Raw genomic sequence first — 13,094 nt, 5'->3', positions numbered from 1 at the left:
GGCCCAGCAAGCGAAATGCCCGCTGATTTGCCGCTAACTTCAGAATGCAGCAACAGATTGAAGACTACTAACAAAGTGTCCTTCCACTGAACATCGGAATCCTCAGTATCTATAATCATCTCACGGGAGTGAAGCTTTTGATAAATGGCAGAGACAGTCTGTGGAGCTTGTGGGGTTCAAGTCGCCCAAAATCCTGACAATTGATACTTTCACCGTCTAGGTTTCGCTTACAGAACAACATCACAACAACCACAGTCTCGACATGTGGTCAGCCAAAACATAAGTAACTTTCATTCATCATAAGTCATTCGATGTGACTTCATCATAATACGTATACGGGATAATATTCTCGGCGATCGCCCTGTCAGGTCAAGACCTGCGAAAACACCATCGTTCTGGAGCTAGGAGAAGGAAATTCATTACCATGAGCAGGTATACCGAGAACATAAACGCATTCTGAAAATCCCCCGTATACCAAAATAACCATCGAACCGCGAAGATCATCGGCGGAACCTGTGACAGGGCAAAAGCAATAGCGCATTTCCATATTGCCAGCCCGGGAACAGCTTGTACACCCCACCCAACAGCACCAAACTTCCTCTCTAGCAATCCGTTGATCTTCTTGGGAACCATATCCATGACATTCTAGATATTCTTTGCGTTGCACTTGTGTGGATATTGTAGGTGGTACCGCAGTGTTTGTGTAGCGAATTTCTGGAGAAGTTCGGGGGCTCTGAACTCAGGTATTGGTAGTTTGTGTCGGTCTTTGGTGGCATATCTTCTTTCAAGCATACTATCAGGTCTTGTGATCCGTCATTTTGAACCCCTCTCTTGAACTATTTAACATTAGTTACAATTCAAGTAGGAGTGTAAAGTAGTGATGTACCAAAACAAATCTCACACTGTCGATATCTGTCAAAGATATCCACTTGCGAAATCCCTTCACAGCCTTGTATGTGGCTCTCAGCTTCTGGATTATGGTAACATCATCTATCCGCAGTAGCTTCAAGGGGAATAGCAGGGTGTCAGATGCGTTCGAATCGATACACCAATGGAGATAACAGTCTCTTGTAAAAGAAGCATTTCCGGTAGCAATGCCGCGTCTTTCTGAGACTGCGATACCGTGACCATCGACGTTAGCATTGGCTGTAGCTGGTGGATGTGGCGGCATTGCATCTGTTCTAGTCGCCGCAGTCGAGGAAGGCGTATTGCGCATTGCTACAGGGGCAGTCTCGTGAAATGGAAGCACTGGGTTGGCTAATGCCATTGCTCCTGGTAATTCCTGCTTCAGCCTTGCAGCGACCTGAGAGGATACGTCAAAATAGAGCTTCATTCCACAGTTCTAGGTCACGGTCAGATATGAAGAAGTTGTTGTGGAAAACGAGAGCCAGGACTCTTGAGGAAACATAGTACCTACACAGTGCCAGGACAACCTAAAGCTATCTTTTGGGCACTTCCTTCATGGGGGATCAAGCGGCCACCATTGTATCTTATATCGTACATGCCTTTCTATTAGTACATTAATTCTGTCCGAAAAATCCGGCAGAGGAACCATTGTTGAAGGAGTGAGTAGAAAGGAAAAGTGCGAATGCTGAAAAATTGAAGTCTCGGATGGGTCGTTGTCGCTCTCGCTTTTGTTGTTGGTAGCTCTATCTGTAGACACGTGTGTAATGTCAAAACTCTTTTGTGAGCTTTCTGCAGTCATGGAGACATGCTCATCATCTGGAACGTAGGGTACTTCCGTTCCCGTGTTGACTTTGTTTCCCTTAATCCCAATATCCTTGCTATCTGTCTGCGGGACCTTGGACGTTATCAAGTGGACAGTTGACTCAAATTGCTGCCTGAAATTCGCATAGGCTTTACTGGAGATGATGAAGTCCTTTTCCTCCCTGAACACCTGATATTCAAGATCATCCGGATCTTGAATATCGTTGCCTACGTCCTGTCGTTCCTATTGTTGTTGCTCTTGGTTTTCGACCTCCATAACCCAAGTGTTGATTCGATTGTTCGAACCATAATCCTCCGTACCAGTACCCGGAAGTACGTGTGAGAGTGGTTTAATCTGTTTTTGGGCCTCGACATCCTCTCTAACCCCACGTGCGACCTCGTCTGCTTTTCGCTCAATGAACTTTGCAATTTTCTGCTGAATGACGCTTTGCGCCTCCATAAACAGGCTCTTGGAAAGTGATCCAAGAATTTGGAAAAGCATATCCTCGAACTTGTGCAGCTCAACGTCCCGTGCAGAGATGAGGTGCCGATAATGTTGGTCCAAGACAGCATCTTCAAGCAACAGCTTCCCAAATGCATCTGTAGCAGAAAGGTAATGCTCAAACAAAGTTTGGGGTTGTGATGACTGTCCCGAGGCTTCTGAGAAGATAGACATCCCACACCGAGACATCTCCTCGGATGTACTAGTCTCGCAAGTCTCAGATAACAGTGGTAGACTGGTTTCGGCATTACCCTTACCTGACAGGACATTACCCTGCCTTGTTCGCAGATTCTTGCGGTATTTTCGTGATGAAGGTAAGCACCCGTGGCTTCGTAGTGATGCGCTCAGTGAAGTACTCGCTCTGAGTCCCGGAAACTCTCTCGCATTGTAAACCGGAAAAAGGTCAGACCTTATGGTTGCCTTCACAGGCGCCGAGTGGCCAGGCTTCATCTGTGAGAAGTCGAACTCGACTAAGGTGAAGTGCAAGCAATAGATTCCTGTAGTCCTCACACTAAGATCTGGGAAAGCAAAAAATATCCCTGGCACCCCGTGTTCATCTTCACCCACGAAAGGACTCGAAATCAGAGTTCCCAGGAGTCGCCGTTGTTGACGACCCGTCGTGGACGAGTCCGACACAGTCGTAGCATAGACGTCCTTCTCAGGGTCCCATAACGAACAATGAACGACAGGATGAATTCCACTTTCTTGCAAATATTTGCCTTCGGAGCGCAAATCTGGGTTATCTATGTGCAACTGAACAATAGGGGGTGGGTCGACCACCCTCCTGTCCCTCTCTCCAAATCCACAAGCACGTGCGACTTTAGGCTGTTGGCGAACAATTAATGTAATATTTGAAAGCGATAAATCGTCAAAAGGTTGATTCTTATTAGTAGAGTAGTGTCCGAAAGACATTGGTATGGAAATGGATGTTTTCTGAAGGGCTGCTGCTGGCTCTCCCTGTAGCGGTGCAATTGTGTTTTCCATCCTGGCCACTGGTATAGCCTGAGTGTTCTCTTGACAATTTGTGTCGGCTGACATTGCTCTTCGAACTTCCCAAGTTTTGGCACTTATGGCAGAGATATGGTGTTCAGATGGATAAGCTCGTCTTACAGCCTGGAGGGTATGGGTTGAGAAGTGACTTCTTGGCAATGAGCCTGGGACAGAATGCGATAATGATCGTTCGGTGACGTACTTTTGATATAGCGTTACATTTGAAGGGGTGGTTTTAAAACTATGGGAGGAAGATATGTTCTACACCAGAGGATAGAAAATCCTGACTGGCTCGTGTAACCCGCCAAGAGCAGACGAGGCTGTGGAAGTCTGCCTTATGCATGGAGCCGGGAACTGCCACACTTGGCTCTTTAACGGGAACTCTTTGCTAGAATGAATCAATGATCAGATTTTATCAGTTACTTTGCATTGGTAATATGTAGAAGTAGCGATGCAGACGTCGTGCCCCAATACGCACATGGACACAGGAAGGCTCCGTCGAAAACTAGTTTGAAAACATGGATAACTTCTCACTGTTGTCGACAGGCCAGACCTAGAAAAAAACTCAATGCTCCCGTACGGTATTTTAACATCCTTGACGACTCTCTCCACTCCCTGGCCTACCGGGTCTGGAAATTGTTCCACCACTTCGTGCTATCCAACAGCTGACCTCTCTCATCGAACAGCACCCCTTCACTCTTCAGTAATCGCAGTTTCTCAGCCTGATTGATACCAGATGGTGCATCTTGAGGCTCTCCCTTAAAACCTCCAATTGACTAATTTCCGTCAGCTCGTGTTCTCAATGCTTGATGGACCTCACTCACTCCACCAGCACAAATGATGCGATGACAAGGCACTTCCGGCGCAAATGGATTTCTTCTCAAAGCTCCACCAACTGCTCGTGGAGATGACGAAAGAGCTCTTGAAAGCTCAGCATATGATGATACTCTTCCAGATGGAATCTGGCGTAAAAGAGCATAGACGCGCTTGATACTTGTCAATAACGTCTTCGCTTAAGGCCGGGCGAAAAGGGAGCGGGGTAACGACCTCTTGATATTCTGTGACGGCCATGTCAACAAAACTGGCTAGGAGAAGATATGATGTGAAGTTTTTGAATTTGACTATCTTAGGGGAAGCCTACCCAGGTGGTGGTTTATGGTTTATATGCTCTAATGTTTGCTGCTGTCGATATCGGTGAGATGCAACCTGATTGGTCAGTTCCGGAGCAGCTCAGGCTGACTCATGGTTTTGTCGCCCCGCACGTCAACTTCATGTCCTCATTTGCAAATTCTATCACAGTTCACAGTCAAAACGTGATACACTCTTAGGTATATCATGGACTGGTCATAAAGATGGGCTCAACAGAGCTTGATGATACCTCTTCATCCCACAGACCATCCTGACGCTACCAACCGCTCCAAAGAACCATTGATCATGACTCCATTTTCCACCTCAAGCAGCCGTTGGGCAGCTCTACAAAGCCGAAATCCCCTCGCAGGAAATGCCTTCATTTATAGCGTTCTCACGACCAAGATCTACTGTCGGCCATCCTGTTCTTCACGCCTTGCACGTCGAGCGAACGTGATATTCCACGATACCCCCGCGGAAGCTGAAGCAGCTGGATTTCGTCCTTGCAAACGATGTCGTCCAAATTTGAGAGAAAATGAAGCAGATCCACAGATCCTGGCAGTTGAGAAGGCATGCGATCTGATCAAGAAGGAAAGTACGGGGGATGTCAAATGGAGCGTGAAAGGTCTGGCGAAAGAAGTGGGACTGACAGAAAGTCATTTCTGTCGAGTGTTCAAAAAGATCATGGGGGTGACTATTGGAGAATACAGAGCAAATCATAACTCCATTATGAGTGTTAGAGGACTCGGAACCTTGGACTCCATATCTGGGCGCGCCATACCGCAGGGAATTGCCAGTGTGGACACGCCTTATGATCACGCGTCCTGCACCGCATTCGCAGAACTGTCGACCCCGAGTCTTTGCACCTCCGAGATTATGCAAGATTGGCAAATTTTCAGCGGACTACAAACCCCAGAGGACTACATTCCCGACGCGTCTGATGCAGCAGACGCGAATCTGCCCAATTGTCAGCTGCGACTCCCGGAGGTTTGGAGTACGACAGAGGATTGTTTTCAGTTCATCGACTTTGACACTCCATGGATGGTGGAATTCGGTCAAGAAGAGACTGTCTGAAAACTTTGAAGAAATGAGCATGCTGTTGTCAAAGTATTTCAAGAATAGTATGTGGGGACACATTTCCACACCACGCTGCTTCTACTTTACCACATTTGCGGCATTCTCCGTGAACCTATGGCAGTAGTGATATCACAGTGCACTTTCGGAAGGTTTCAACAGCTGAACCTAATCATTTTCTGTGTAGCTACCTAGACGTCACTGTCTTCGTTAATGCATGGTCTAGCCTCTCTAGTGGTAGTGCCTTTCTCGCACACCTACGTACTTCTGTTTTCAACAACCCCACACAAACTTCTCTTAGGTTCCCACTGGACAATTTGAAAATATCTTGGGGCTTGAAACCTGTAGGTGTCACTGAGCACTCAGTCTGAGCCAACTCAAGCTTGACAAGAGACTGCTTCGAGCGCCAGTCCGAGGCCATCAGCCCCCGCCAGTGATTCGAGGCACATCATGGGCGTCAAATTGAAGAAGACGGAGAGTGAACAGAGCCTGCTTGGACTTCGGGACGGTACTTCGGGCGAGGCCTCAGAAGATAATTCTCCCCATGGAAGCAGCCTTGTTCAGAGCTCGCAAATTGACACAACGACCGCACAGGCTGCAAAGTCAAATAGTGAAGAATCCCTCGAAGAATGCTCAAAGCTCGACTCCGACGAGTATTCAGTCTGCGAAGTCAACAAATATTTTGCCAAAGCACTGTCGATGTTCCGTAAGAAGCGCAATACGAACCTCCCCAAGAATTTTTCGGACTTATCAGACGAGCTTAGATTGAAGATTATCCGGTTCGCATTGGACACAAGCTACACAGAAATATATGAGGAGTATGGGCAACGCATACCCACCAAAGCTGCGATCTTGGGAGTTAACTACATGTTCCGACACGAAGCTCTCAAGCAAGCGGACTTCCCACTTCGCTACACGGGATTTCGTCTACGAGGGGTTCCTGGCTATAATGGTGGCAATTTTATTGCCTATCCGAAACCAGAGGACGGAATCCCTGATTCTCGAGTTTTCGATGCCATAATACCTCAATGGATCCTGGAGATTGGTGACTGGGACATATCGGCGATGGTCCCAGCCCAGTCAAATCTCTATATCTTGTACAGATTTCCGACATTCAATGCGAAGGCTATATCTCGAATAGCTCAATTCTGTTTGAGAGATGTCTTGGTTTCCTTGATTGATGCTACGGTCTTATCAGGGGTCGTTAATTCCAAGCCTTGGTATGTTACTTCTGATAGTCGTGGGCCTTTCTTCAATGGGGAGGAGGAGGTTGCCAAGGCCTTGAAGGAAGAGTTAGGAAAGCTTGAAAGCCTGCGTGGATCACCTATGCTGGACAATGTTGAGCCAAGAAGATGTTCAAAGTCTATCGATGCGCTGTGGGGCTTCTATGAAATCTACGAAAGTCGATTGATGCAGGTTCATCGTTACCATCACAATCTCCTCTGGCGGCAAGTCAAAGCATCAAAGAGAACACTGCGGCGATGATGTAGGATTGATGAAATTGGAGGAGCATTATGCATTTGGTGGCTGGAGATCTTTAACAATGTAACGAGTGTCAATTGGATCGTTATGAATTGCTCAAAGTTTGTTTTGTCAGAAATATGCTGTTAACATAAGGGCATGAAAAGTTTTACAGTGAATGAAATGTATCTAATATCTTTATTCGCCGTGTCTGATTTTGACTGTTCATAGCACACAACTCGTTCGCCAGCCACGGACAGATTCCAAGTTTGAAAAACGTGGTTCAGGTGGGAGCTAGCCCAGTAGCGTGTTGAACTACACCAAGTCTTTGTATCCACCAACCTCGCAAGTTTAACGATATAAGCCAAAATATGATGACGTGAACATGTGAAAACGGTGTTCAAATCTCGTTACTGGGATATTTGAAGTCTTTCGTCCCTTCAAAATCCTCCTTGATAGCCCTGACACTTACAAACCGACTCAGCACATTGACCGATCCAACCTTGTCATTTGTCCCACTTCCCCTCATGCCACCAAATGGCTGCTGCCCGATCACAGCCCCTGAGCTCTTCGAGTTAATGTAAAAGTTCCCGGCAGAATGTTTCAGCTCCTTCTCGGCAAAAGCGATCGCCTCAACATCTCGAGCAAATATACTTCCAGTTAACGCGTACCTGGTCGTGGTATCAATGAGTTTCGGGATGTTTGCCCATTCTGAGTCAGGATAGACATAGACAGCGAATAAAGGTCCAAACAGCTCTTTATTCATAATCTCGTGTTGTGGGTCAGATGTTTGATAGATTGTGGGATGAACGAAAAAGCCAACATCCTTGTCTGTCTTGCCACCAGCGAGAAGCGTCAACTTGGGATCATCCTTCGCAGTCTCAATGTACGAAGCTAGCTTATCGAAATCTTGTTCATGTATCACAGGATTGACGAAATTCTGGAACTCCTCAGGAGGCCCAACATTGATGCTCGCAGTCTTCGCGATCAGTTCCTGCTTGAACTCAGGCCAGATAGATTCCGGTACATAGACTCGGGAAGTCGCGGAACATTTCTGTCCCTGGAACTCGAAAGCACCTCGAATAGTGCTATTGATCGCATTTTCAATATCTGCACTATTGTGAATGAGATGGAAATTCTTTCCACCAGTCTCACCGACAATGCGCGGATAGTTCAAAAATATATCCTCGCCTGTCGCGACACCAATTTTGGCGATGAGAGATTGGAACACTTTTGTCGAACCGATGAAGTTCAACGCAGCGAAATCGGAACTTTCTAGTACGGCGGATGTGACTTCTTCGGCGTCCCCTGGAACGAATTGGACAACATCTTTGGGCAGGCCGGCTTCGAGAAGGATTTGGTGGAGCAGCCAAGAGCTGTGGAGAGCTGAGAGGGAAGGCTTCCAGATGACTACGTTTCCCATGAGTAGTGGACCATATGCCAGTGTGGCGGCGAGTGCTGTGAAGTTGAAAGGCGATATCGAATACACGAATCCTTCGAGAGGGCGGTATTCTAGCCGATTCCACTATTTTTCATCAATTAGTACTCGATAGATCTGTTGGTCTTGGGGAGCTTGCCATTCCAGCTGGGTTCACAGCTGGCTGTGTCTTAAATAGCTCCATCGCACATTGAACATTGAACCTGGATAATTGACTCAGCCTTGACCTGAAAGTCGCACTTTTTTCATCGGTCACTCACCTAAGCAAGTCACACGTCTCAGCAGCTACATCAATCTCAGCCTGCCAGATATTCTTCCCCTGGCCCATCATGACTGCAGCCATCAGCTCATATCTGTACTTTTTGCTCACCAGCTCAGCAGCACGAAGAAAAATTGCTGCTCGCTGCTCAAATGGCGTGTTCTCCCATGATGACTTAGCTGCCAACGCAGAAGATATCGCGCTTTTTACATCAGATGCTGCTGCAGGAGTCCACTCTGCAATGACTTCTGCATGGCGAGAGGGGTTGATTTGTGTCAATTGTTGGGATTTGATGATCTGAGAAGGTAATTAGCAAATGTTCTTGGTGGGGGAGCTGGTTCGTACTTCTTTTGAGCCAATCTTCAGCGGAATCCTGACTGGGAGTTTTGATTTAAGGTCTTGGAGAGCTCCTGCGATCTCGGCTCTCTCTTGGGAATTTACTGCATATGTTGGCTTTGGTCATGTCAATCTTTAAAACTCACGCCAATTGCAAGGCCTGGACTTACTGATGGCTCATTTACAAAGTGTGGTTTCGAATACATGGACAGCCATCTTTGAGAACCAAAAGAACTACATCCAATATGGGACCTGGATATCAAGCGGGATTTTATGGGCGCGCAGTATCGACTAGCCATTCTAGTCGACATGATAGATCCGTAAAAAGAAGCAGTAAACGAAGTGGGCTTTTTCAAGTCTGGATTTTAAGGAAAGGAAAATGATATGTTATGAGGAGAACTGCAGGCACGAACAGAGTTGTACAGGTCCCAGGACCGTTGAGCCTGTAAGTCCACGATCCCCTGTCTTCTAATATGCTGTACATCCAGAAGATAATGCGAGTGCGGGATCGAAAGCCGCACCTAACATTCCACCCCACTTTCGCCTTTTGTCCACTCCGATGTCGTCAAATATTTTGATTGACCACGATTCGTGTTTGGGATGATTCATGTTCGCTGCAAGGAGCATGCATGCCTTCTCCCACGACTCCAGAAGTCGATTGTTCATCAAGGCATTCGACGTCACGTGAGACTAGAGAATAGTCAGGCGGTCGACCTTTGCTTTTCATGGAGCATCCGTGCATTGAAAGAGATACTTATATATCTGAAAGGGTTCGTGTAGGGATATCCCACAATATGTAGTAGTTTAGACCATGGCTTGCGAAAGCCCGGTGACTTGTTGTTTACATAGCATTATCTCTTCCTCGCTTATCGTGGAATTGCAACCACCTGCAGCCACGTCTAGTTCAGACTTATCTATTGGTTACTGGAATCCTCCTAGACCAAAAAGTTGCAGTTTCCGGGGGAATGAGATCCTTGTAAGAGTGGCGGTGGAATCAACGGCTTTGGAGTAGTGTGTGCTTCACTGCCCCGGGCTTACTTCCGTTGGAAGTTGGAAGCCCAATCTCGGCTCGGCGAATGACAGTCTGTGAACGAGCAATATTGAAATAGATCCCAAACAAATGTTATCTCTAGCTTGAGTTCTAACAAGAGCCAACAAATTTTTGGGTCGCTACTGGTTAAGCGCGCACGCACTCTCAACCCCTCCGCTCAAGCGACCACGATCTGGCCAATGAGAACACTCGCCTCGTAGACTCTCTGTGCAGTCTGCCCAAACTTTGGCAAAAGACTGTGCCGCATGCAGGTCAATATAACTGCCGAGTATCTGCAGCACTAAAGGTAGCTCGGGTGGCCCTTTATAGGGTCTCGGGACGCTCGATTTTCAACGCCAGTGCTTGCAGTTTACAGCATGTGTGTGTGAGTGATCATGAGCGACTGAGAGGATGAAAATGAAGTTTGCAGAGACAGACTGAGATACACACAATTGATTATTTATCCTGAAGCTAACATGCAATACATGCCCACTAAGAAGTTCTAGGATACTCATTAGACTCCACGATGCTCTTTACAAGCTCATTATCATACGTGCTCAGAAACGCTGTCCGTTTGGAAATGTCGGCGGATGATACTCATGCGGACTAGATAGTTCCACAGGCGTCTGCGCAGACATGAGTTCAGCAGGATCTTGGTTGATACCCAACTCGGACGGAGAAGAGTAACCATGTAGCTCCTCTCCTTTGGGAGGAACAACTGGTTTGACCTCCGTCACTGGAGAATTCCCTGCCTCTGTATCGGTGTAGCTTGAACCTGCCCCGGATTTCGTTATCGTGTCGTCTCCATTGGGTTTGCTGGCTACTTTAGCGCTGCTTCGGCGACTACGACGGAGGACGAAGAATGTTAGGGAGACAATGAGAGCTACTCCTGCCACTGCGCCTAAGCTAGCTCCCACTTTGACCCCAGTTGATGTTCCGCTGGACTTCTCTGTTAATGTTCCGTTTTGGACGACTGCATTCAGCTGGAATTGGCTCTCGGTTTGTTCGTTGGTGGGGTTGAGGGCGAATGTCATTCCCTGACCACATTCGCCTGCTTGTTTGGAGAAGAACCCTAGAGGTGTCATCAGCAGAGCTCAGCTTTACCTTGAACGGTGTCAAATACATTGTGAAGTGTTCTGTCCGACTTTGAAGGAGAAGTCAGATGGATTCATAGAATTGACGATCGGATGATAGCCAGAATCTATCCCATCTTGGAGTTGGACGCAAGGACGTTCGAAAGTCGATTCGGTGACGGTGTGGTTTCCAGCTGTGAATTGGAAGATGACAGTGTCCCCTGCTTTCGCCGTTACGGAATTGGGTGTGAACGCCGAGTTTTTGCCAGCAAGTACCTGTCGATTATTAAACAACGGAATTGATTCTAATCGACCAGATAGACTCACTGTATATGTTGCAGCAGCTGCACTTGTTACCGAACTTCCTGGCGATGCTGTAGGGGTACTGAGTCCCGAAGTAATCTTGCTCTCAATCTCCGCAACTCCGAACGCATATCCATCGATAGGGTAAGCGTAGGCTTGAGCATTTGTGACAGTGGCAGTAAAGTAACTTGTCGCTGTGACACTCGAAGATCCGTAAGCTGTAACGAGAACAGGCGTTGCCATGTCAATGTTGCTATAACATGTTCCACCAAACGCCGGGCGATCCTTGAAAACTGTACTTTCGGGCTGAGCAAGCGAGTATGCGCTGTGATAATTAGATTCCATTGCTTTCAGTCAGTGTTACGTATTGAACACACCTTGGACAGCAGGCGATGTAATTTGAAGTGTATGGTCCGACAGCGGAATAGTGTTGAGGGCAGATTAGTGGAGCGAAGGCAGGTTGAGTGACACTCCCAGCGGATAGAAGAAGACTAGTGATATATTGACTTGGATAGCAATCCGTGAAGGTGGTTCCTGGTACCGGTACTGGTGCATTCATCCATATCTGAAATGCTCGATTTGCCAGCATCGTGAGTCTGTTCTCCGTACACGCCGTGATCTTCGGCATGAAGGTCGTCGTCAAACTTGGAGTTATCAACGCCATGCTGGCCGCCGAAGTTGCTGTTGCTGGAGACATGGTCTGTTTGTTTATTTCTTGACGAACGTCAATGCTCTCAAAACTGCCTGTGTGAAACAAGAAAAGTTCCCACAGAGCTCAAAAGGTCAGGGAAGCAGGTCCCTCTATATTCTTGCAGATCTCGTGTCGTGCCACATTTTGACCTGTGTGATTGATACTCCAGCTGTTCAGATACAACATGGGGGCTGTTCCGAAGGCGTAGCGAATGCCAGGGGTACAAGTACCTCGCATGTCTTGCAGGAGAGGGCTGCGGCGCAGCGATGATACCGCCAGAAGTGGACACTTCAGGCAGATTCTCACAACAATCTGATACGTGGACAAAAGGATGCAGCTGCATGTAAAAGGCGACTTGTGCCATCATGCACGAGAATCTCGCCCAGCCGTATGGGGATATAAGCGTTGTGCGACCCATTCCAGTTGCCGGTATCCACTATGAAGCTGACTGTGATGAAACCCAGTGGGGAAGTATGTGATAAGATGGGTGACGTTTTTGCTCTGAAAGAAGCATTTTCAAGGAGATAATAATCCGCATCAATAGTTCAAAGATTTGAAATTTGAAATTGCTCAGTAACCTGGACAGAATCTGATCTGATTGATACATGAGGTCTCGGATCCTTCAATATGGCCTCGCTAACAGGCTGCTGCTGGCTTGGGCCACGGTGAAGTCCCTGTAGACCCTGTACCATCCATGCCGAAGCGCTGGACCCCATGCACTTTCTCGGCGTGCATACCCTAGGGTCGTCGGGTCGGGGCGCCTGGTGTCCACTATCCTTGCCCAGATATGGAGTCTTCTTTGGCGCTTTCATTCCCTAGCACACCACTCTCGCCATCTTCAGTTCTCTGACTTCAGTCGAAATGTTCACACCACGAACTGCATGCCTCTCAAATTTCAGCTGAGCTGACCTAATCAATACCCTTAACTCGACCCCACTACAGCCTCTTGGAACCCAGTGTTTTGGGAAAGAAACTTGAAAGTGACGTTGAGTGGCATCCACGACGGTTCTTTTGTTTTTCACGGCTTTTCACACGTGGGATGAGAAGCAGGCAGGAAACGGTGCAATATATTTGACTTTTGAAGCACAGTGCATAACTACTC

The 13,094-nt window shown here is 47.4% G+C and overlaps 7 protein-coding genes across 7 annotated transcripts; 2 read left to right on the top strand and 5 right to left on the bottom strand.

Annotated features, from left to right (window-relative positions):
* Positions 1-602: 602 nt before the first annotated feature.
* ONS95_012864 (uncharacterized protein) lies at positions 603-1,267 on the bottom strand (the record flags this gene model as incomplete). The annotated part of the gene is made up of 2 exons (XM_058506482.1): positions 603-836; positions 887-1,267. 2 exons carry the CDS (start codon positions 1,265-1,267, stop codon positions 603-605), a joined length of 615 nt encoding a protein of 204 aa, XP_058357210.1.
* A 684-nt stretch (positions 1,268-1,951) lies between these two features.
* On the bottom strand, positions 1,952-3,247 carry ONS95_012863 (uncharacterized protein; the record flags this gene model as incomplete). The annotated part of the gene is made up of 1 exon (XM_058506481.1): positions 1,952-3,247. The coding sequence occupies one exon, from the start codon at positions 3,245-3,247 to the stop codon at positions 1,952-1,954; it is 1,296 nt and encodes a 431-aa protein (XP_058357209.1).
* Positions 3,248-3,819: 572 nt separating this feature from the next.
* On the bottom strand, positions 3,820-4,270 carry ONS95_012862 (uncharacterized protein; the record flags this gene model as incomplete). Its single annotated transcript, XM_058506480.1, has 3 exons — positions 3,820-3,975; positions 4,024-4,185; positions 4,247-4,270. The coding sequence occupies 3 exons, from the start codon at positions 4,268-4,270 to the stop codon at positions 3,820-3,822; spliced, it is 342 nt and encodes a 113-aa protein (XP_058357208.1).
* Positions 4,271-4,633: 363 nt separating this feature from the next.
* Positions 4,634-5,401, top strand: ONS95_012861 (uncharacterized protein; the record flags this gene model as incomplete). The annotated part of the gene is made up of 1 exon (XM_058506479.1): positions 4,634-5,401. One exon carries the CDS (start codon positions 4,634-4,636, stop codon positions 5,399-5,401), a length of 768 nt encoding a protein of 255 aa, XP_058357207.1.
* Positions 5,402-5,851: 450 nt separating this feature from the next.
* On the top strand, positions 5,852-6,886 carry ONS95_012860 (uncharacterized protein; the record flags this gene model as incomplete). Its single annotated transcript, XM_058506478.1, has 1 exon — positions 5,852-6,886. The coding sequence occupies one exon, from the start codon at positions 5,852-5,854 to the stop codon at positions 6,884-6,886; it is 1,035 nt and encodes a 344-aa protein (XP_058357206.1).
* Positions 6,887-7,262: 376 nt separating this feature from the next.
* PUT2_1 (1-pyrroline-5-carboxylate dehydrogenase) lies at positions 7,263-9,101 on the bottom strand (the record flags this gene model as incomplete). Its single annotated transcript, XM_058506477.1, has 5 exons — positions 7,263-8,387; positions 8,440-8,503; positions 8,561-8,856; positions 8,905-9,012; positions 9,066-9,101. The coding sequence occupies 5 exons, from the start codon at positions 9,099-9,101 to the stop codon at positions 7,263-7,265; spliced, it is 1,629 nt and encodes a 542-aa protein (XP_058357205.1).
* A 1,261-nt stretch (positions 9,102-10,362) lies between these two features.
* Positions 10,363-12,750, bottom strand: ONS95_012858 (uncharacterized protein). Its single transcript, XM_058506476.1, has 4 exons — positions 11,679-12,750; positions 11,326-11,626; positions 11,049-11,274; positions 10,363-10,997 (listed from the first exon to the last, which is right to left on the bottom strand). Exons 1-4 carry the CDS (start codon positions 11,996-11,998, stop codon positions 10,483-10,485), a joined length of 1,362 nt encoding a protein of 453 aa, XP_058357204.1. The 5' UTR covers positions 11,999-12,750; the 3' UTR covers positions 10,363-10,482.
* Between the last annotated feature and the right edge of the window lie 344 nt (positions 12,751-13,094).

Source organism: Cadophora gregata (assembly GCF_030347475.1).
Source record: "Cadophora gregata isolate MNR1 chromosome Unknown scaffold_7, whole genome shotgun sequence".
Taxonomy (NCBI): domain Eukaryota; kingdom Fungi; phylum Ascomycota; class Leotiomycetes; order Helotiales; family Ploettnerulaceae; genus Cadophora; species Cadophora gregata.
Note: the sequence above shows the minus strand (reverse complement) of the source record. Positions and strands in the feature narration are given on the sequence as shown.

Excerpts from the sequence above, each read along its gene's own strand:
- ONS95_012858 (XM_058506476.1), bottom strand. The coding sequence starts at position 11,998 with ATGTCTCCAGCAACAGCAACTTCGGCGGCCAGCATGGCGTTGATAACT. Across the intron at positions 11,627-11,678 it reads TACATCGCCTGCTGTCCAAG|CGCATACTCGCTTGCTCAGC; the intron begins GTGTGTTCAATA and ends TAATTATCACAG. Across the intron at positions 10,998-11,048 it reads CGGACAGAACACTTCACAAT|GGTTCTTCTCCAAACAAGCA; the intron begins GTATTTGACACC and ends TGACACCTCTAG.